At 45.4% G+C, this 24,674-nt stretch overlaps 1 protein-coding gene across 1 annotated transcript in view; it reads left to right on the top strand.

Annotated features, from left to right (window-relative positions):
• Positions 1-24,674, top strand: part of MYBBP1A (MYB binding protein 1a) — a 418,097-nt gene that overhangs the window by 221,428 nt on the left and 171,995 nt on the right. The window contains exon 20 of the mRNA XM_085649771.1: positions 22,939-23,073. Coding sequence (XP_085505897.1) covers positions 22,939-23,073 — 135 coding nt within the window. The remainder of the gene's footprint in view (positions 1-22,938; positions 23,074-24,674) is intronic.

Below are 24,674 nucleotides of genomic sequence, written 5' to 3'. Positions count from 1 at the left end.
GACCGTTTATGCCGTTTTTGAAACACATTGCCCCCAAAGATATAGGGAACAAGGAAAATGTGATAGTAAAGCTGTCCTGATTTACTTCATCGGCCACAAAACGGCTGCACTTTAAGCTTGCTTTTGGGGTTAGGCACTTACGGCGTGATCTAGGTGTATTCTGAAAGGTTCCGGTTGTAATGCTGGTGGGATTACTCTGGGAGTTCATGCATGTTGTGGAGTGATCCGGTGCACATTCAATTCTCAGCTTTAAGTTATCATCTAATAACTGAGATGGTTAATGTGCCTCCTGCAGAGCATAAGAGGAGGTACAGATTTATATTTTATGTGAGTTAGCTCCTTGAGTTCATGCTGTTGTCGCAAAAAATGCTTGTGGTACCTGCAGGTTTGAAAGTTGCAACCATAGCTCTGCATTTCTAGCATAAATCCAACTCTTACCTAAAGAAACACTTTAAACCACCATTTATTCCATAGCAACTTTAGGCGTTAAATTAATAGTATAAGGGGTGTTTTTGACTCTGGCCATCTGCGTGTGGCAGCCCGGCTTATGTACCAGCTGCCTACCTTTTAACCTTTAAATGCTTCCAGCCTGGGCACTACTCGGATAAAAGGAATTACATTGTGAACGAAGGAAGAGCCGTTACCTGGGGTCGCAGTGAAAAATAAAGAAAAGGAAAAAAATCTCTCCAGCCTCTTTCAGGCGACTGTCCCGACGGCGCAGCCGCGGAATGTCCCAGGCCCAGCTCATGAGCGCAACGGACGGACACGGGCGAGATGCTGGTACCGGCTCCAGAAGTGCTGTCGGATCCGGAATCCGCCGGTTCCGACTCCCTTCCAGCACTGAGCGGGTGATGGAAAAACCTCTCTGCCCCGTTGTCTCTACGCTTGCGGCCGCTAACTCGCTTTCTTCACTACTGAGCACGGCCGCACGAGTCGCTCTAATAAAGACTTGTCTTCTTGTGAACATAATATATCGAAGTAAGGTACTGGTTTTAAACGTTCATCAGTCGTATGGTACTCTTATTTGTAAGGTCTCGTGCATGCTTCCCTGCAAAATCTTATTCTGTCAAACCAAAAGGTGCTACTAACACTGTAAAACATTTCTTAGTGATTTTGCTGCAAAAAATGTCTCGACCGATCAGTATCGTATGGTTGGTTGAAAGAAATCCGAGGTTTTTTAATTGCAAAAAATGTTTAAATGGGATTTTCCAGCTAATTCCGCTAGGTGGCAGTCACGTGCTATATATGGCCCTCAATCTGTTACATTTAGGTTGCACTCCTTATATATTTGAGCAGTGAGTGAGCCATGGATAGTAAAATTAGAAAGCTGTCTTGCGCTGCCCTTTTCAAGATTGGGTCTCTCTACTAGGGCGACCCCCGTTTACGACCCCTCTTGCTTCGCAGGAACACAATCTTCCCTGCGCTCACTCCTGCCAGTGTAGTATGAGAGCCCCGGGATGAGCTCTTGGGTTCGTATGAGAGTATTGCGGGGTTCTCCTGCCCGGGAGCGCCGCAGATGGGACTAAGGGCCTGCTCGGCGGACGGGTTACGCACTCACAACCGTGGCGCCGAAATATAAATTCCATAAGATATAACCGATTTATATTTTACCTACCATAAACACAACCATATGAATTTGGTCCTAGGGGCACTGTTACCCCCAGTGTACAGCAGTATGTTGGTAGTTTAGGCAGACACAACTTGACAGAAATGTGCTAAGTCTTCAGTAGGGGCTCAGTAGCGCCCTCCATCCTTACTCCGCGCCTGTCTTTGTCCACACTTTTATTTGTTCCTCTCACTCTGTTCTATCCTCATCCCGCTGCTCACAGCCTAGGTGCGCCCCCGATCCTTTGCTTCAGCTCTTCTCTCCGGCCATTCGCAGCGTCCCGAAGACCGGTCTGCTTCTCCGCCTTCGTGGAGACAGAATTCGGACTCTTACCCTTGTCTCTTCCCCGCTAGACTGTTCACTCTCTCTTCCCCGCTAGACTGTTCACTCTCTCTTCCTTAGTCTTCCTGGTCCCGGTCCTCATCCGCTCCGTCTGTCTCCTGCTCCTCTGTCCGTCTCTTGCTTCCTGTGAGCCGGTCATTCGTGTGTTCATGATCGTGCCTCCCCTCATCTTCCCTCCCTTATCCATCGCCTCCTTCCGAGCTGAGCCTCACAACTCTGCTCTGTTTGTGCTTCCCTTAATCGGTTTACATCTGCTCATTTTTTCCTTCTTGCTCATAAATGTGTTTTCCTGTCCTTGACGTTGTACTCTTTGTCTTCCTTCCTTTTTATTTCAAATCTTTTAACGACAGTGAAAATAGGGTAATAAACACACATAAGAACTTATTTTGTGTAATAAATCAAATATGTATACAAATATTATCAATTATCTGTAATACACGATGTCAAATAAAGTTAAGAATATCGATCTACAGGAGCAGCTGCAGCGCCGTTGCATTGAAAATCGCAACGCACATTTTGCATTGCTGAAGCAACTTGTTTAATTGTTCTTGGAAGAATCGCTCCATCCTTCCGGATAGGAATATACAGGAAAACTAAGTACAGCAAGGAAAGCAGTGAAAGATAGAGGATAAATGAATGTGCGTAACGAGATGAATACAGCTGAATGAAGACGCAAGAGGAACAGAAGGCTTCCCAGCGCTGTCAGTTCGAATCAGCAATGTACCGCTCTCAGTCTAAAGTGTATTTCAACATATTGTCTATATCCACGTTAGCTATGAAGGAGGCCAAATAGAAATTGGATGTGCATCCTGCCCATTCAGTCCGTGTGTGGGGCTATTACCAAGACATCGCCTCCCTAAAGTAACATTGCCACATGTTCTCGAGTAGGTAAACCGTGCCCACTATGTATGCACGAAAGGTTTGTGTGCTCATTCCTAGTTTCTTCAGATCCTTTGTAAGTCCAATGCTAGTATGAAATCTACAAGCACTAATCGGCCATTCTTCAACTTGCATTTCAAGAGTTAACACTCCCAGACCAACCTCTGCTTTATTTACTTCTACCTTGTTATTCAAATTTGTGAGTATATCTTTCTCCACTTCGTTGCAGGTGCATTTTACTATTTTGCACCTATAAATACATATACCGCCATAAGAGGTCTTCCTTCAGTCCTAATGTATTAATTTGGAGGAGACCAGACAATGAAGGAGGGAAAAAGGCAGATTTTGTCCCATTTAAGCGACAGAGCTGTCCAACTTCTTTCATCTGCGGAGGTAGACGATTTGTTCAAAAGCATAGATAGACCTGAGTTTGGGTAGGTATTTTTTTCTTTACATAGCTGGGATATAACATTACCTAAGAGATCAGTATATGATGTGAGACACCATCTATTTATAGCCTACTAGAGAGAGGTTAAAACCCCAACAATTGTACCAAAAGGCACAAAATAGAGACTTGATTCACAAAGAAACTTTCATAACGCAGGTAGGAATTGAGTGGTGATTATGCATGTCTGTCCTCGGTATTTAAACGTTACGTGATGGGAGTACTGTGGTTGAGACCGAATTGACCAAGAGATTGACACCATTATAGAGTCATTATTTCAATTCAGACATGTCCCAGAATTCATGAGATATATATATTATCTACTGGCGGTCGCCAGTAGATAGTTATAGTTAGGACCGAGTTTCCATAGGAAATCTCAAAATTCTATTTTGAATAACTTTGGCGCCGATTGACGAATCCTCGCAAAATTTTCAAAACTAATGGGGCGCTCCGCTCCTACCCTGAAAGTCTCGGGGTGATTCGTCAAGCGGGGGCCGAGAAAAAGGGGGGGTCCCAAAACGCGTTTTCCCCATGGATTTTTCCATAGGGACTTTAGTCGCAGCTACAGCCCGAACGCCTGAACAGAATTACGTGAAATTTGGCAGAGAGGTAGCCATAAGGTCCATGAAGTGCCTTTTGCAGGTTTGGTGTAAATCTGTTCAGTATTTCCAGAGAAAATAGCATTTAAATCAATATATATATCTGTACGCGCGCACCGTGCGCGCTGGGTGCGCGCACCTTGCCGTGCACGAGCGCAATTCTGATTGGTTGTTAGATCTTAGTAAACATTCGAATCGGTCGAAACCAGGAAGTGTCTGCCGCCATTTTGTCTCTCGCACTCTGAGGGGGTGAAAAACAAATGTGGAGAACGTGAAAAGGGGGCAGGGTGGACAGTTCCTGACCCCCTAGCCATGGTCAGGGGGTCCCAGAAGGACCCCCAAGGGCCAAAAAAATGTTTTTTTTTCCGAAAAATCGCCGAGTGCGCGCACCAGCCAAACGGAAAAAATTCTGCGAAGTTCGCGCAGCGTGCGCGCACTCCGCGATTTATAGGAAAAAAAAAAAGTATTTTTCCCTTGGGCGCGGAGCGCGCACGGCATGAACTGCGTATAGTGGGCGCGCGGTGCGCGAAGCGCACCGCGAGCCCACCGCGCGCGCACGGTGCGCGCGCCGTGAAAAAATTTTGTTTAAAAAAATATATTAATAAATACATAACTCGTAAAAAACCAATGAAATTCCCCCGTTATAGTTAGTGCAGGCAACTATAACTCACGCGACCGCAATCCTCTGCTGATGACGTCAGATATTACATCAATGATGACATATGTGTCTTTCTGAAAAAAAAAAAAATGTAATATATGTATAGCTAAAGATGAATGGAAGAAGACATGGGTAAATAAGTGTCTAAATACAGTGATGTAATATCTGACCTCATCAGCAGAGGATTGCGGTCGCGAGAGTTATAGTTGCCTGCACTAACTATAACGGGGGAATTTCATTGGTTTTTTACGAGGGAAATGCCCAGCTAACTATAACATGTGTGAAACCTATGGTTTTTTCAGTGAATATATATATATATATATATATATATCACAAAAGGAGTTGTCCTCGAATAGAGATTAACTCTTCGCCAGGCAATAATTCAATTTTTTTGCAGCAAACACAAAAGACACACTGAAAACATGAGGCCAAATGCGTTTCGGGCTTCCTCGCCCTTGTTCACTGGCCACTGGTCTGGTAACAAACAAAACATCACAGTTACTCATGTGCTCATTAAGTACAAATCTGCCCCAAGTGGGTAATAGTGCATGATGGTTATTGCTGTCCCATGACGAAACAAAAATCTCACCCTCCGTGGGTTTGATGTGCCAAGCCTTAATTATATTCATAACTCGCCCCAGTGGGCTTACCAGTGTCTTTTATCACAGTTCGCCACAAAGTAATCATTACAACTGGCGCTTGGTCAGTGGCTTTATCCAGGTCTGTTTCTAGGTGTTTTGAAAAATGCCGCCCCCTCCCTTTTACTACCATCACTATCTCCCCCTGTCATCTAGGCTAGAAGAATTAATGCATTAGATATTCCCAAACTCACGTGTTTTGCTGCCCTCCCCCTTTTGCCGCCCTAGGCGGCCGCCTAGTGTTGCCTAATGGTAGAAACGGCCCTGGCTTTATCTGTGTCCCAATAGACCTGTGATACAGTGGTGCACCCTCCACGGCTGGACTAGCCGTTTAAATTGCAAAAAAGGAGTTGTCCTCGAATAGAGACGCACTCTTCGCTAGGCAATGTTTCCATTTATTTTTATTTTGCAGCAAATATATATGTATGTGCCCCCAGAGTTATCAGTCAAAGTAAAACCTCGCACTCCACAGCTGTAATCCAAAGAGATTTATTTTGGCAACGCATTTCACCCGGGGGAATTTTTTTTTTAAATATATATATATATATATATATATATATATATATATACACAATACGCTCTCACACTTGTTTCTCTCTTGTTCTCTCTCTCGTTCTCTTGTTCTCTCTCTCTCACTCTCTCTCACACTCTCTCTCACACACACACTCACGTGAAATGCTAAATCACTGTGTTACTTAGAGCTGCCTCTTATTGTAGAACAGTTTAACCATCATGGTTCACTTCTTTGCTTGTGGCTGGCACTGCACAAACTAGCAGAGCCCTGTGTAATTTTATTTACCCATTTGCCATGAAGGAGGAGATCTTTGTAACTTCCATGCTTTCATTCATGAACTACTAATTAGCCTTTAGAAAATAAATGAAATCCATATTCTTTAGACAATATTTGTTTTGGAGATGGTGAAATGATAACATGACTGATTAGGATATTTTACAATAAATATTTAAGGTGTGATTAAATTCCTTCCTGCACAAAAAGCACCAGAGCCCATTAGGCTCCAAAACACAATTCTATGAAACTTTCCAACAGGATTTGACCCCCAAATTACTAAAATTATTCAGTCTTTTCACAGAATTGTAAGGTGTCAGTGGAACAGTCCCTCAAGGAGCTATTGTAATTATTCGTAAAGCTGATAAGTACCCTGCACACCTCACTAATTGCAGACTGATTTCACAGATCAATCTCAATTGTGCCTAAATCTCATTGAACTTGGGCACAACCTTTAATACGTCTTTTCTAAGCTGGATGTTCAATCAATCCAGTAAACCTTATTCGGTTTTACAGATATAAAACCATAAAAGTAAAAAAACACATCCAAATTACATCAAAATACATAATTCCCTAGACTGACAAATCGAATTTACACATGGTTAAAATACATAGCACATCCTCCTAGGACGATCTCTAATGATAAAAATTAAATGTTCAAATTCAGATAGTATCCCCTTCAATCAACAATTTCCATTAAAAATTTTCCCGACCCACAAAATATATATATTAATGTGGCCTGAAATCTGTATCCTAAAAGACTACTAGTCAAGACATGCCGTGGACTTCATCGTGGATTTCAAAAAGCCAACAATAAAAAATAAAAAAAAGTAAAATCATCCTTTAGCAGTTGGAGGTATAGAAGAGCTGGACGAGCCTATTTAAATTTCGTTTTCTTTAAAATAGGTGCCAGAAAATATTTCTGGGGAAACCTCATAAAATTAAAAAAAAAAAAACAGTGTAGCAAATCCTGTGGAGACTCTCCGTCGCAGCGACAGGATGCTAACAGCTGGCCTCTACTGCTTCCTCTGGGAAAGGCAAGCAGGAGGTGAAAAAGACCCAGGCGAAACCTGGTCAATAAAAACCGTTCGTAAATAGATAAAAATCCCAAGAGGTAAGGCTCGGCTAATGGAGTTGTCGTTAACAATAAAAAATTGCGGACGCTAGGTTTCCAGATCTTCCCTTTCCAATTTCCTTAAACTGTTGAAGGATTCCCTAGTTGTCCCCACATCCTTTTTTGGAATTATTTCGGGATTGGTAAATGTCAGCCCGCCCGAGCTTATCAATGCTGCTGCTCATTATATATCTTAGCCAGGGTATGCTGAGCGCATTATCAAGAGACATACTCTTTTTTAAAATCAGCTGGCTTAGTATTAAATCTTTATTCAGCCAGCTGTTTAACCAGAACGTGAGGGCACGAAGTGCCAAAGTTTAACTTAAATAGGGCACTCCCTCGTGTACCCCATATTGGACGTATCACGAAGAACGCCCAGCAAGCGCTTCAAGAATATATTTTCAGCCACCTGTAAAATATCTGTGGAGACATGCCCCCATATTTCACACCAATAGGCGGCTAAAGCTACACTCTTTGCTTGATAGACTTTCAACAGGGCAGCGATAGGTCTATTTCTTAGTTTTGAAGCAAAGTTAAAAATGGCCGCGTTCACCCAAGCCAGACCCCCCCACCCCCTTTTTCTTTGTTTTAGGGCCCCAATCTCTTTTGATCGTCCAGTATGACCCCCAGATAAGAGAAAACATCTGTGCAGGGAACGTTGCTCTGAATTGGAAGTTTCGGGCGTGTCCCCACCTGCATTATGAATGATTTAGAGTTGTTGATGGATAAATCTCGTTCCAACATAAAGTTGGAAAAAGCGTCAAGCAGGGTTTGAAGGCCCCTAGCAGTCCTAGATATAAGAACTGCGTCATCCGCGTATAGTAAGACTGGAAGACCTCGTCACCCTGCGTACGGATAATCCACCCCTGTAGCTACTAAAACTATCTAAGTCATTTATGTAAAGATTAGACAAGAATGGGGCCAGGATGTATCCTTGGCGTACACCCCTCTTTATATCAAAGTTCTGTGACATGCGAAAGTCCTGAGAAAATATAACAGCCTTAGTTGCCCTATGAAGGTCCTCTAGGAAGTTGACGATGTTACTGTCGACTCCAATGTCCTTCATTGACTGCCACAGTTTTGCCCTATTCACGCGATCAAACGCGGAGGACAAGTCCATGAAGGCTAGGTAGATGGTGCCATAGTGTGCAACCGTATATTTGCTAAGTATCATAGTTAGGTTAAGGCATTGGGCCATGGTTGACCAAACTGGACGTCCGAAATTATATCGTATTCCTCTGCCCATGTGGACAATCTTTCCAGTAATACTCGGCCCACCACCTTAACCACAGAGTCCAGCAGTGAAATCGGCCTATAGCAATGCGTGCTGTCACAATCCCCTTTTTTAAAGACTGGTCCTATGGTCGAAGTGGCCCAGGACTCTGGGCATCCTTTCCTGACCGCCGCATTCAGTACCGCTACAAGTACCGTAGCCCAGAACAGTGGGTCAGATTTAAAAAGATCCGGAGAGATGCCATCCGGACCCGGTGCTTTGTTGCTAGTTAACCCAGCAATACCCACCTCAACCTTCCCCTGTTAGAAAACTAAGGCGGGGGCATCTACCTCTCTGGCTAACTGCGAGATATGCTCTGGCGGAATTTAAAACATGGTTTCAAAGTGAAGCACCCATTAGTCTTGAGTAATATGCATGCCCGCTTCACTACCTACTTCATACTCTAAAAACGGTCTGTTGATAGTACTCCAGAACCTAGAGCTATTCCTCAGGGTGCTTGTCTCAATCAGCTCCCGCCAAACCTCCTCCATCAAAACAGACTTACGTTTTGCCAATGTCAGTTTGTACTCTTTATGGCAAGCTCTAACCAAGGGTAGATTTCTCGGGTTACCATTAAGGGCTTCCCTCAACTTTCTGGCCGCCTGTGAACAGGTAGAGTCAAACCATCTAGGGGTCGGATTGGCTGTTCTACGTGCCGGGGCACTTAAAAGTTCACCTACTTTAGTTGAGATAATGTTAAAGGCACTGATAACCTCCCCCGGGGATGTACCTAAAGAGGTACACCGCGCTATTTCAGAGGCACAGCATTCTTTAATTGTTTGGTAAAAGGCGTCTGGGGAAATCTGCGTCCATCTTAGCCGTTGTCTACCATGTGTTGGTCTTATCGTCCCATTGTGCTCCACTCTTCTTTTATTTGTCATTAGCAGACCACACATTTGGACACAGAGCGGGTTATGGTCACTGTAAATGCTTTCCAATACAGTAAATCCACGGAATAAAAATTGTAAAGGGGATGAAATTAAAATAAAGTCTATGAAAGAATCACTACCCCTCCTTTTAAAGGAGGGGACAGATGCCTTACTATGCTGGTCAGATAAAACCTGAGACAATAAATCGAATTCCTGTAATAAGTTATTCAATACTTATCCCTGTACAGAATGTTCAAAAGGGACCCCACTCACCCGAGGGCAGCCTAAATCAACAGTGCTAGTAGTCCTTGGGTCTCAAAGAGGTGGACATTAAAATCCCCCAAGACTATGAGATTTTGTAGTTCGGCAGTGCAATACTGCCTTATAAAAGAACCCAACAATGTGATATTACAGCTACCTGGGGGACTTGCTACAGAATTATAAAAATGTATAAGGCCCTATTTGTTAGCCCCCCGTCTTAAGACCAGAGATTGTAGACCTGGGCTTGATGACGGCAGGACTTGTATCTGGTAGTCTACCACAAACAAAATCTAGATAACGAGACCGCCCTCGGGTCTGCCAGCGTAGAAGGGGAAGCTGGAACAAAGAAAGCCTTGTAGCCTTCCAGGAATAGGCTACAGTCCACCAACCACGTTTCCTGAAAGCAGATAACCCAATAATGTTTGACAAAATGCGTCCAGGTAGGATCAATAAACTTGTTAGCCAGACCTGCAATATTCCAGGATATTATGTTATTATCGGATGCACAAGGGCCCCCTTTGGTTTGCACTGGGAGAACCTGTTGGTTTGACACTATCTCTGGACCCCTCAGTGGTGGACTGATGAGTCAATCGCATGCCTCCATCCTATCTAGTGGGGAAAATCTATTGGATCACTCCAAAGAGGGAGGGATGAGATACTTTCGAACAGGGGGCAACTGAGTTGGGTAAACTGTAGGTAAAAATCTATGTGACAGACCATCAGCAGGGTCCGATGAGTGTACCCTAATAAATCCTGTTTGTAGAAGTACCCAAGTGGAAAGGCCATGACAGACGACCTGGAGCCGGAAGGAGCGGAATAAGGGTCTGTGAACAGGATCCTTTCTGCTAGAAGAGGTCTATTAAAGTTAACAATGATGCAATCACCCAAGCCTGATTTACGAGTACTACCTATCCAGCTTACTCTGCGTACTATGTTAATATTTATTTCCACCCTTAGTCCCAATGAGGTGTTATTCGATAACCAATGAAGGACTTTATTCTTTAGCTGGAAAAAGTCCTCTTTGGTAACCTGTGGGAGAGGTGGAACGTTCCCCAAAAACACTACATAAGGGGTAGATTCTGGTGGTAGATGGATGACTGGTAGGTGCTGCAGCTGGACCTCACTTCCCCCCTGGATCAGACTGCCTAAATGATTCTGTTCGGAAGCCCGAACCTGTATAGACGTTTCCCTACTATTAGTTAGGCCATGGCTCATTGTAAATTTCCCCCCGTACTTGCAGCTGTAACTGTGGTTCTGTAGTAGGGGATCTCTGTGTATAGTCATAATCTGTGAATAGTCCGGCCCATGTGCGTGGACCAGCACTTCATCCTGAAGTGACAAAAAGATAGCAAAATGTGCACATTTAAATATTATTTGGCTAAGTTTCACACCAAGAGAAACTCCCCTTCACAAAAATCCTTTGTCATGCTAGAGAGGAAGGGTTGACAGACAAGCCCCGTAGGCTGCCATTATGTGTCTGGATAAGGGATAACGTGCCTTTAAGGAGCCCTCTAGAGACCCTCGGTATCCCATGATGCACAGCCAAAGGAAAGTTACTTTCAGTTTTTTTCCGGCTCCTGCTAGCAGGACCCTGGAGCATTGAGCTCTACCTTTATTGGTATTTCTTCAATTTTTGGAGCTTTTTTGATAGTTTTAGTGTTTCATTCGATGTCTGGGGCCTTTATCTTCCATTTGCTGTCCTCTTTGGCCAGTTAAGCCATTTCCTTTTTGTCAAAATGCCAGCTTTATTTGACAAGTGCCCTGAGTGTGGCAGGAAGAAGGCCAATCAGACTCCCACAGGGTTTGCATACTCTGTCTTCCATCTTCTCATGTTCCTGACTCCTGTGTCATCTGCAAGTCATTCTCCAGGAGGACCCTGCGTGACAGGGAGAAGATTCGTCTTCAAGGCCTGGAGCAGAGAAGACATCAGGATGCAGGTGGGGCCTCGGGGCATGGAGGGAACCTTTCATCTTCCACTTCCTGTGCTTCGACCTCTGGGGGTGCTCCCCAGTCACGAGAAGGCCCAGAAACGGTCCCGGTCGACGTCGATGGCTACAACGACGATATGCTCCCCGTCGACCCAGGGCTCTGGGTCTAAACGGCGTTGACGTTCGGCGTCGAGGGGAAGGACGTCGAGACATCACAGACGAAGTCGTCACATCATCGTCGTCGATCTGAGTCCCAAAGGCATTGGCGCTCGCCATCGAGGCGACACCGCCATTCGCCGTCAACGAGCAGGCCGCCGTCGAGAAAGATCTTCGTGTCGAGAAAGATCTTCGGCGTCGAGTGGGAAGTCTGCGTCGAGTGGGAAGTCTGCGTCGAGTGGGAAGTCTGCGTCGAGTGGAAAGTCTGCGTCGAGTGGAAAGTCTGCGTCGAGTGGAAAGTCTGCGTCGAGTGGAAAGTCTACGTCGGGAAGGAGATCTTCTTCTAGAAGCCTGTCATACTCTGTGGTCAGCATTTCCACATCTGACATTCCTAGGTCAAGGCGGCCGGCGTTCTCCATCACGGGATACTGCCTCCAGAGCACCCTCTTCAAGGCCTGCCTGCAAGAGGAGGGGAGTGATTCGTACCTCGGAATCGGAATACTCCAGGACCTATTCACCATCTAGGTCTCCGGAAACAGCCCAGCCTGTGGTCCCTCGTCTGTCGCCTCCTCGGACAGCGCCTCCGCCACCGCTGCCTCTGGCTCCGCCACCACCACCGCCTCAGCAGCCTGTGCCGGTGATTCCGGCTGTGCCCAGAAGGCCGAGACCTCTCTCCCGGTCGGGGCATCACTCTCGTAGCCGGCACAGATCCTCTACCAGGTCTCGACATAGTCACCGCCGTGAGAGGTCACGCTTCAGGTACACTAGGGACACGGATTCCTCGAGTGGTGGAAGATACTTGCAGACTTTGTCAGACTCTCCTCCTACGAGGGTTTCACCGGTCGATGATATCGCCACGTTTCAAGACGTGCTGTTGAGAGGAGCGGCTAAACTGGGGATCGCACTGGCTGTGCCTGCCCCGACCACCTCTATCATCTTCGAGACGCTACAACGGAAGCAACTCTCTCGTCCTCTGCTTCCTCTAGTGCCCGGTTTGGAGGAACTGGCTATGGAACTGTTCCTGACACCTGCCTCTGTGAAGTCGACTCCATCACGGCTTCAAAAGAAGTACAGGCACCCAGACTCTGAACCCGCATTCCTGCAAACGGATCCTCCTCCGGATTCGGTTATAGTGGTGGCGGCTAAGAGACAGTACTCTACGGCTCCATCGTCCACTGTACCACCGGACAAAGAAAGCCGCAGACTGGATTCGGCGGGGAGTAAGGTCTGCAGTACAGTAGCCACTTCCATTAAGGCAGCAAGTTTGACTGCCCTCTTGGGCCGCTATGACCGCTCCTTATGGCAGTCTCTTCAGCAATTTCTTGAACTCCTCCCTAGGGACAAGCGTGAGGACTTTCAGGAGATTCTTAATGAGGGCATGATGGTGTCAAATCAGATCATCAGTGCGGCAGCAGACATCTCTCTCCTGGCAGCCCATGAATACTGTCACCGTGTGACTCTGAGGCGGCACTCCTGGTTGCGGCTTACCTCCCTGAAACCGGTGGCACAGCAGCGAATTGCTAATCTGCCCTTTTCGGGTTCCACGCTCTTCGGTGCCCATGCAGACGAGGAAATGACTCGCATGAAGGCGGAAGTTGAGATACTCAAGGCTGTTGGCTTGGAGAAGCCCAAAGAACAGCGTAAAACTTTCTGACCCTACCAACGATGCTATTCTTCCCAGTGGTTCCAACGCGGGCAGGGTCGTCAGGCTGTACAGCAGCAGCAGTTTCAGCGGCAGCCTTTTCAGAGACGTTAAAGGGGCAGAGGCAACCAACAGTCCACATCAGGGAACAAGGGCCCTGCTGGGTCTAAGCCCTGAGTGATTACTTCCCCCTCTTCTGTTACCCACTCCAGTAGGAGGAAGCATTCAGAACTACCTGGCAGAGTGGAGAAAAATTACTCGGGACAAGTGGGTGCCGAATATTGTTTGCAATGGATACAGTCCAAGTTTTATCAGCCCTCCTCCAGCTATTCCACCAGTTCGCTCACAATACCTGCTACGCGAACTCCAAGCGGAGGCCGATACCCTGTTAAGACAAGCATTGGCATAGCCAATAGGTCTCGCCTTTGGGACCTTACAAGTGTTTAGCCATGCAACAGTTGCATAACTAAATATTTATAAGGTCCCAAAAGAGAGACCTATTGGCTATGCAAAGCGGCCGTGCGGCCTCGAAAATTAAAGTGATCATGATCAAACATCAAAGCGGCCGCACGGCCCGAAAGTGAAAGTAATCGCGGTAAAGCGCGGCGCGCGAGCCCGTGCACATGCACTGTAGCTCTAGGCTGGCCTGGTAGCACTTTTTGGAGCCCTCTCAATAAGTCTCGCCAGATCAGCGCATGCGCTGGGTCAGGCAAGACCTAAAAAAGGGCGATAGAGCTTGTTCCTCCATCTCTGAGAGGAAAGGGTCTATACTCAAGGCTCTTTCTTGTGCGGAAAAAGGACAAAAACGAGTTCAGGCCCATTCTGGATTTGCGGCAAGCAAACAAATGGATTTGCAGAGAAAAGTTCCGTTTGCTGTCCCTGCACCAGATTTATCCTCAGCTGCATCGAGGAGACTGGCTCTGCACCATAGATCTGCAGGATGCGTACTTCCATGTCCCCATTGCCCAGAGGCATCGGAAGTTCCTGCGTTTCCTCATCAGCACCAACCACTATCAGTATTCAGTACTTCCGTTCGGCCTGAAGTCTGCTCCCAGGACTTTTTCAAAGTGCATGGCGGTGGTGGCAGCGCACCTGAGAAAGAACAGGGTGTTTGTTTACCCGTACCTGGACGACTGGCTGATCAAAGCATCCATGTTCCAGGAGGCGCAGCTACATTTCAACAGGACGGCTGTTCTGTGTAACCAATTGGGTCTGCACATCAACATATCCAAATCTGTCCCGACTCCTGTTCAGTGTCTGCAGTACTTGGGAGCCTCCATCGATACTCTCAAGGCAAGCGTGTGCCCTTCGGAGGAGCGGCGCTTATCGATCCTTCGGAAAGCTCAGACTCTCATGTCTGTTCCATCACCGACGGTGAGGACGGTGTCCTCTCTCCTGAGGTCGATGGCCTCTTGTATCTTTCTCACTCCACATGCACGCCTCCACATGAGGCCATTGCAGGAATGTCTGGAGGATCGGTGGGACCAGAGACGAGGGAGCTGGAAGGACAGGATCCAACTGTCTCAACACGCTCTACAATCCCTGAAGTGGTGGTGGTCACCGGAGAATCTCCTTAAAGGGATTCTATTCCACAAGGATATACTGACTCAGACCATTGTGACAGATGCGTCTCTCCAGGGCTGGGGAGCGCATTCGGACCACCTTCAGATCCAAGGCACGTGGTCTCAGACAGAATCCACGTATCACATACATTTTCTGGAACTCGGAGCTGTTCATCTGGCGCTGAAAGCCTTCCACCCGTCCTTTCGGACCAATTCCCTGCTTGTCCAGACGGACAACACAACAACAATGTATTACCTCAACAAGCAGGGGGACTCAAAATCGCGCACACTGTCTCTGGAAGCGCAAGCTATGTGGAAATGGCTGTTGGCCAGGGGACTGACGATAACGGCGACCCATCTGCCAGGTGTACAGAATGCTCAGGCAGACCCTCTCAGGCTCGTTCAAGAAAACCACGAGTGGGTCTTAAATGACGAGGTGTTAAGAGACATCTTCGCAAGATGGGGCACTCCAGACATCGATCTGTTCGCCACCGCAGAAAACAGCAAATGCCGAGACTTCGCCTCCAGATTTTACCAACCGGGGACGCTGGGGAATGCACTGTGGATCAACTGGTCGAACAGCTTTCTCTACGCTTTTCCACCCATTCCCCTGATCCCGGCAGTGTTGATCAAGCTGTCTCAGTCTCAGGCCAGAATGATCATCATTGCTCCGGAATGGCCTCGGCAGTGGTGGTTCATCGACCTACTACATCGGTCTCTCCTTCTGCGTCTTCGGCTTCCATGTCGGCCGGACCTTCTCCCGAAGTTCGGAGGGGAGATGGTGCATCCCAACCTCTCTTCGTTGAGTTTGGCAGCATGGCTCCTGAACTAGTGCAGTATGGACATTTAAATCTTCCAGAAAGCTGCATGAAGACACTAAAAGAGGCAAAGAGACCGTCTATGAGGACTTGGTACACATACAAATGGAAGAGATTCTGCATTTGGTGTGGCTCTAAAGATGCTGGTCCTACATCCTGCAAGGAGGATGTCATCCTTCCGTTCTTGCTCCATTTGGCTCAATCTGGCCTTAATTTTATTCTATTAAGGTTCATCTTGCAGCTTTAACTGCGTATAGGAAATGCCCTTCACAAACTTCCTTTTTCCAAATCCCTGTCATCAAAGATTTTCTGGAAGGTCTGAAGGTGTTTCCTCCCATTAGGCGTCCTTCGCCTCCGTGGGAGCTTAATGTGGTGCTGTCTAGCTTGATGAAGGAGCCTTTTGAGCCTATTCATAAGGCTTCTTTACAGCATTTATCCTGGAAGGCAGCTTTCCTTGTAGCTAGAATATCGGCTCTCAGGGAGAGTGAGATCCAGGCCCTGTGTTGCCAAGAGCCCTATACTGTATTTCATGCATCTAAGGTTGTCATGAGGACTCACCCGAAGTTTCTCCCTAAGGTGATATCTGATTTCCATGTCAATCAAACGATCACTTTACCAACGTTTTTTCCAAATCCTTCCTCTCTGGTGGAGAGGTCCCTTCATTCACTTGATGTGAGACGGGTATTAAAATTCTACTTAGAGAAGACCAAGGAGATTCGTAGATCGGATCAGATGTTTGTTAATTATGGTTCGGTCAGGACTGGTCTCTAAACAGTCCATTTCTAGGTGGATTGTGTTCTGTATCCAATTGTGTTACCAGAAAGCTAACAAGACTCTAGGGGGTAAGCCTAAGGCTCACTCTACCAGGGGCAAAGCGGCTACTGCAGCTTTGCTGCGTAATGTTCCCATTGCAGACATCTGTAGGGCTGCCACTTTGGAAGTCCGTCTATACCTTTGCTATCATTACTGCTTGGACTCGGATGCCAGGGCAGATGCGCAGGTTGGGCAGGCTTCGCTGAGGAATTTATTTGCACAGTAGTCATTCTATAGGTTTCTTCCACCGCTGGGTTTGGATTGTGTGGGATGGGCTTGCCATTCTATTCACAGATTATGACTATACACAGAGATCCCCAACTACAGAAGAAGTAGTTTCTTACCTGTAACTCCAGTTCTGTGGTAGGGGTATCTCTGTTATAGTCATAAGCGACCAGTCCTCCTCCCCGTTGGATGAAACGACGACATCATGGATGCTACAGGCCTGGCTTTATACACCTTCAAAAAGAACTGAAAGTAACTTGCCTTTGGCTGTGCATCATGGGATACCGAGGGTCTCTAGAGGGTTCCTTAAAGGCACGGTATCCCTTTTCCAGACACATAATAGCAGTCTATGGGGCTTGTCTGTCCAACCCTGCCTCTCTATCATGACAAAGGATTTTTGTGAAGGGGAGTTTCTCTTGGTGTGAAACTTAGCAAAATGTGCAAATTTAAATATTATTTGGCTATCTTTTTTCACTTCAGGATTAAGTGCTGGTCCACGCACATGGGCGGGACTATTTGCAGATTATGACTATAACAGAGATACCCCTACTACAGAACTGGAGTTGCAGGTAAGAAACTACTCCTTGTTCCATGTTGTTATTTGACGGGTTTGCCAGAGTGAGGGAATCCATTACAATACTCTGTCCCAGTTGGATGCTTGTCCCATCTGTTACACAGGGTGCAACATTATGTTTAAGGGCTGATAAGCTTTTCTCTATCAGAGTCAACCGATCAATTATCGGGCCCAATTATGAGTCCAACAAGCTCATCATCACTGCCTGGAAGGATTCCAATACACCTGTCCAATCCGAAATGGAGAGTAATGGAGAGATTGCTGAGGTTAGATTTCTTAGCTTTGCCCCCAGTTACCTGAGATTTCCTTTTTGTACCTGCACCTGACCGTGGCCCCCCATTCTCATCCAGGAATAAATCTGTATTCCTTGTAGCCATGGAGGTTTCCGGTTGCGTACTGGCTTTAATAACCGGGTTCGGATGTGTTAAAGGAGCTTCAATACCCCCCTTGTTACTTAACAGAACGACTGGAGAGAGGGGCAAGGGCAGGGACGGATGATGGCCTATTGGGTGCCTAGATTCCCCAACACTGTCCTGCATGCCATCAATGTACCCAGTGTTATTGGACCGGTTCGAAAGCTCATCGTCACCCCCCAAGAAAGACACTTGTGTATCAACATGCAGAGGATGAGAGACAATAGTTGGTGACCTAGAAAGGCGTCTATTAACCAACTCGATCTCCTTGTCTATCATCGCTGCCGCCGCAGTAAGGAGTCCATAGTAGTCACTGAAGCTAGAGCTGTGGTACCAGTCTTTGACCTTGCAGGTGCTAGTGTTGTTTTGCGCCTGACCATTGTTCAGCAGATAAAAATCCAATAAAGGTTCAAAAGACAATTAGACAAGGCGTTACAAACTGTGTAATATAGCTCCGATATTAGTCCATGGATAACGAAAAAGACAGTCCGAGATGAGTGTTACAAAGTATCTTGCAGGGATACACAGAACACCCACGCTAATAGGTTCAAAGCCAATATGAACAAGAGACAGTAAACAGATCTTTCCCTCCTACCTCCTCAGCCATTGTAGGAATCATAGGGACGCAACCACTACTGTAAGGGTTCAGGGCATCCTCAATAATGTATAACAGCGTGGCTTTGTTTTGAGGAAGAATCAAATGGAGGACCAAGAGGGTAGGCCCAGCCCTGCCTCACCCGGACTCGGATGGGCGCAGACGGGCCTGCCCTTGGCACGGGCTTTGCCCAGGCACGCCCGCGCGCGTCCCGTGCTGCGGGAGCCCTGTGGTCTTTATAAGCGCCTCCTGGCGCTTAGCGTTGGCGGCGTACACCTCGCTAGGGCTGCTGGGACTTGGAAGTTTTGACCTGGCCTCCCCCTCGCGGGACCGGGAAGTGGCCGCAAGTGACTCCGGCGGCGGTGGCGGCAACAGCAGTGAGGTTTCAAAGCCGGTAAGACGAGCTTGAATACAGATGGAGGCCCAGTCGAATAAAGGGCATATCATGGATGTATAAGTATCATAACATTTGCATTACAATTAATAGTGAATCATCTTCTTACATTTGATTATGGCAAGGTATTCATGTTTGAGTTTGTGCTTGAACCTCGATTCAGTCTGGGATGACCCACGCAATAGGGGAATCATACTGGATATTCATGAATTTAAAGTTCTTGCTTTTCTGGATGATCTCCTTACTTTCAACTTTGAATTTCGCTCTGCATTGCCAGCGGCATGGAATTAAATTGAAATGTACATCAAAAGTCTCAAGATACAGTTTAGATCTATGACATAAGTCTTATCAGTCAATTCTACGTGCACTCTCGATTTGATTTCACAATATAGGTATGAAATCACAATCTAAGGCCATTGTGTACCAGTGAGTAAGGTTTGAATCAACCCTGGAAGAAACCACGTAGATAAATGAAGGTGATGCCATAATTAAAATTGACTAAAAAAATTATCTTTCAAATGCATCACTTGACTGGGGAGGACTTAATCTACGAAAATGATTCTGACTCCTATAATTAGCTACCTGTTAAATGATTCCGCTAAGAATGTCAGTGTATTTTTTCAAAAAAGATTCATGCTCTTACATCTGACTTGGGCAACCAAAAGGCCAAAAATTGCATGAAGCTGCTTGGATTACCCACAAATAGAGGATAAATCAACATTCCTATTGTCTGTACCCTTCAGGCAGGTTTTATTTCCAAGCATGGGATGTGCTGGTTATTAAAAGACAACAGGGAAAGGTTCTCCCCGTTTTGCCCAATATGAGTGAAAGTGGAACTCGAACTGGTTAGGCCTCGCAACCTTGTTTAGTCCCACATTTAGGTTCTTAATCGTTTTTCATCAGATTTTAAAGAATACCATAGCTGCACCGCTAATCCTGGATAAAAACTCTGAAATCAAAATCAGACATTACTATGTAATGCTCGTATGGCACAACAAAAAATTAAACTATTCCATCTCTAAAGTGGCAACAGTGATTACGTTGAATCAATCCGATAGAAGACCACAAAACCCATTGACATTTTCCCTTCTCTCTTAAGGAACATTTTACTTCTGTCTCCCGGTTTTAACTTGGAGTGATATAATTTTTGCAAAATGTAATTATTGACTTTTTTTTGTACCACCATCATCTGCATTGTTCGATGCTTTAGCAAAATCTCTGTATACGTTACGTACAATTAAATGATTTGGCATAGAGTATGACTAGTGGGAACTCTAGGCAGGATGAATTAGAAATCTCATGAGTAAGAACTAAACTTGGAAGTAGCCCTCTTGCTTTGGGTGTGCCCAATGGAGATCTTCCTGTTCGTATCTAACACAATAAATTCTCTCTATCTCACATCATTGGTGTTCCTTATTAAGGTCTCCGAGAAATATGTTTGCTGTCATATTGCCCCTTCCTTGTCCTCTTATCTCAATTTCTGAGAAATGTTTCGCTGTCAACAGAGAATTTAGCCTCAGTCTTAGTAGCTTCCATCTGCTGCCTGCCTTCTGAAAGGCTCATTTTAGACGTTGAAGTTGAGAACATTTTCACTGCCAAAAACTTAAACTAATGCTGCTCATTCCAAAAGATGGATACATCTTTTTCTTCAAGGGATCAATTGCAAGGGCTTTACAGCAAGTGCCTTGCTACACTCTTCAGTATTGTAACTTAATGCATCCTTTGTGCTGTGCGGAGTCATTTTTACAGTCATTTCTCTGCCATATGTCAGAATAAGACTGTTATTTTAAGGCCCTCTCATGACATTTTCCTTTATATTTGTGTGCTGGGGCTGGCACCAGTTGATTTCTTGGAAAACAGTTTCTCTTTTGAATTTCACCATGTATATACTTAATCCTCAGGACAAATTTACAGTGAGTTTTAAGCTGACCTCACTCTTTGAAGTGGCTTCTCGGTGTTTCATAGTGCTCACTATTAAACATATTTTTATATATTCCTCCCCTGCACCCCTTTGAAATGGAGAGGTTTTATACATCTTAAAGGAAAGGGACACTTAGCATTACATTCCAGGGTCATCTCAGGATAGAATGGACTGGCAGTGCTGCATTGCTTGTAAACTGATTACACCCAGCTGTTTTAGATGAATTCCTTGCTGAATAAATTGTCAAATGAATTTACTAATAAGTCAAGTCCACATTGGATTATGGTAGAAACAAGAGACAAAAATGTACTATCGCATTTCTCAGAACTCTTGTTATTGAAAAAATCGTTTATTTAGCTATTCAGGCTTCAGTAAACCTTCATGAAGCATTATTTCATCGTATTGAATTTATAAAGCAGTTGAAAGTGTGGTGCAGTTTTGAAAAACAATACAAAAGTAAATGAAAGTTTGTCTAATACAAATGCAACATCATTGATAAGTTACAATGAATGGGCAAGGAAATGGAAGTGTTCTTTAGGGAGGTGAAGTTAGGAGTGCAAGATGGAGCCCCAGTGGCCGGAACTGAAAAGAGAGTTCCAATTTTTAAGTCCACTGTAGGTACGGAAATAAGATGGAGAATAATGTGTGCTAGAAGCAACAGGAAAAAGCTGAGGGGCAGAACACAGATTTGTGGCTGTAAATTAAACAACTACTTGAATGTAGGTAACTGGAATCAGGTGATCAGTATCAGGGGTGGAACGAAATACTGCTGGAGTTCGACACCAGGAGACTATAAATGCGAGAGCAGTGCAAGTGCCAGTAATAATTAGAGAAAAGCAGGAGTTCACGCTTCTCTTTTGCTGTCCACATGTCCACTGCGTTCTGCTCGCCTTCGGGTGCCCTCCTTTCCCTCCATTGCATTGTTGTCAGAATTTACATTTTCGTCAACATATTGTCAACTAGTACATTGGGGTTAAATTATGATTTGGGGAACAGGCCTTTTTATTATATTTTTGGAGGCTTGGCCCTGTTCCCAAAGTTCTACCCACCGTTCCAGACCGCATGCACATTGTGCAACTTCGACAGTATTTATAGAAGACAGCGGGCAGGCAAGTCAGGACTACACGAAGTAAAACAACGTCTAACGGCTGCAGCGCTTGTAAGTAAGGACTGTGCCCACAGGATGGCAAATGTTGCCTGTTTTGGCTAGAATGGCGCTTTGGAATTAATCTCAAAATACTCATGTAACTTATTTGATACAGCCCTCTGAAATGTGCTATTATTTTGATTGTCTAGAGCGGGTGAGCTTTATTTTGTAAAAGCACTTTTAGACATCTTTTCGTGATACTACTATCAAGTTCCTTCAAAGATTTTGGGCATGACTTTTATCTTTACTCAGAATTTGGTGCAACCCAAAACCCAATCTTCCAGATAGGTAACTTGGTTGTTGTTCTTCCTCTGGCCCACTGTTGCGAGGTGGGCACGATGTGACAGAATTAAGATAATTCTTTGTCTTTTTGGCACGCAATTAGGTTGGTACTGGGGTATCACAGCAAACATTCTTTGGCTGATATGCTTTACACTCTTGTTGGCCAATTAAGGGTCTACTGAGTCATTTGTTGATTAGTTAGTTGCTTACGGATTCGAATGTTTGGTGCTTGCACATGCCAAGAGATGTTTCCTTATGCAGTTGACTCAAGGTGAAAGGTATGACTGGATATGATATGTCACTAGTCATTGCATCTCCTTTGAGGTACCGCAATTGGGTAACTTTTGTTATTTGATCATTGTAGATTGCTACCTGTATGGTCCTGATGAAGACTCCTCAAAGTGTGTATATAAGGGTCAAATCTTCGACACACAAATGTTAAATTTAGCAGATGTTTACTGTTTCCATTGGAACTTGTAGGCCAATTCTGAGTCTTATGTTCTAGGAAATGTTGGATCTTGAAGTCAACATTTTCTTGTTTTATATTCTATTGCACACTTTTGTTCACTGCTTGCACAAATCGATATCACTGCGCTGCTTTGGTGGTACCTGACATGCTTTTCTGACTACTTTTAAAAGACTTTCAAATTTCAGTCAGATGTATTTCAAGAGATGTTGAATCTGCCTGAAGCTATCGTATCCATTAAAATGTACCAAAAGCAAAAATAACGTTCTGTAAGGAGTGCTTGTGAAAGGGTGCTTATGCTAGATTAGGGTGTGCAGAAATTGCTATTTCTTTAGTTCATTACCTACAATATCCTGGACAGTTTCGTTTCACACATTTAAACTTTTTTGTTTCCTTTGAAGCCAGTAAACTGTCTTGTCTGACATATGCTATGCTTCGAGAAAAATTAGAGGGTTTCTGCCTTTTATGCCCTCTCTAGATCCATTGTCGAATTACCATGAATGATTACATCTATTCATTAATCTTTTTCAGAAATGATTTATGTGCAGCTAAAAGATATTGTAAAAATGCATCTGATATCAAGGAGGACCTGCACGCCATGCTGGAGAGGCTAGTGCAGAGGGCCTGCAAGCAGAATGATCCATCACTGGCACTGTTTTCTTTCAGGTAAATTATTTTACGGAATGGCCCACATTAACATTCCTTGTTTTCTTCAATGTTGTTACACCCTTTTGAGTCGATCAGTAGTAGGCAGTGAGGGTCACATGTGGACAGATAGCTCCTACTCTGTTGTGAAATATGGACTGGAATCCTAGGTAACTCTAAAGTTTGTGTTTCTGCATTAGGAATCTGGTTCATTGTTTTTATAGGCTCTGGTTCATCTGGGAATGAGAGTAGACAAGATCGTCAGTAAAGTCTTCATCAGCAGCAGTTAAAACCTATTTGTAAGGTTGAGGTAGTAGCTGTAGTTGTGGACTAGATCAGTAAGTTGAATGATGGGCACTAGCATGCTGGTTCACAGAAAAATAGTAAGCTTTGTCTTTTTATTTGATGTTGTTCCAAGGACCAGTTCGATTTTGCTGTAAGGATCACTTCTGTGGCTCTGAAATGTAGCATCACCACAACATAATTACGCTGTCCCTGCAGTCGGAGTTGAGTAACAATGCATTGAACCTCTGATATCTTTCTACTTTGTCAACTTTCCAGCATTGTGCACTTGTTTGATAGGGAAAGTAGGTACGTATATTGGCAAATATTTGTAATCTGCAAACTAAAAAAAAGAAGTTGTGGTAAACCGAAGATCCACAAGATGTACAACTAGGATCAGCTGGTTGCTTTAAAATGGGTAAATGGTTTGTTCGAGGCATATGAGCTGCAGATTATACACTGTGCATAGATCGCCATCTGGTGTTGGGCCCGGATGTTTGCAGTTTGTTTTTCCTCTTGGAAAGTCTTTGGAAGTCACGAGGTCGGTGACTCCTCCTTTGGTTCGTATTGCGCATGGGCTTCGGCTCCATCCTCAGATTGTTTTTTTCCGCCATCGGGCTCGGATGTAATACTTCGCGATCTGGTTCCGAACTTTTCCAGTTCAACGATTGACGCAAAAATCCTCGCTCATCGGGCTCCTTCAGATAATGAATCATCTTAATCACCTTCTCTTTGGCACTTCTTCGATTCCGGTCGTCGATGGTGGCCTTCGGGCCGATTCCGGCTCCGGTCTCGGCTGATGGAAAGAACTCCCTTCAAGAAGTGCCCTCGATGTGGGTCCAAGTTTCCCCACACCGATCTTCATGAGGTGTGCAACCTCTGCCTCTCCCCTGAACACGAAGCCCGAGACTGTCCCGCCTGTATGTCTTTTCGCTCTAAAAAGACTATTCGAGATCGACGGGCTAGATGCAACATGGCGCACTCCTCGACCTCCGCTCCAGTCGACATCTTCGGGGACGACGTCGAAGCTCCGGGACAGCAGAACATCGAAGAAGAGGACGATGACCTCGTCAGTGCTTCTGAGGCTGACGACTCAGATGTGGAGGACGTCACCCCGGCACAGAGGGTCGTGAGTACAATACCCCCTCCCACACCCATGCCGATACCCAAAAAGGCTTCGGTCACGCCTTCGGGCCTAGGCAAGACCAAGGATACTGCTTCACACACCCCACCTTCGGGCCCGGTAAAGAAGCCTATTAAGCCTTCCGGCAGCTCGGGCTCGAGCCAGCCGACCTGCGGTACCGAAAAACACCCTTCAGCACTGAAGAAAAGATCGGCCT

This window comes from Triturus cristatus, chromosome 3_2 (assembly GCF_964204655.1).
Source record: "Triturus cristatus chromosome 3_2, aTriCri1.1, whole genome shotgun sequence".
NCBI lineage: Eukaryota > Metazoa > Chordata > Amphibia > Caudata > Salamandridae > Triturus > Triturus cristatus.
The sequence above is the reverse complement of the archived record's forward strand: the minus strand, read 5'-3'. Positions and strand labels throughout refer to the sequence as shown.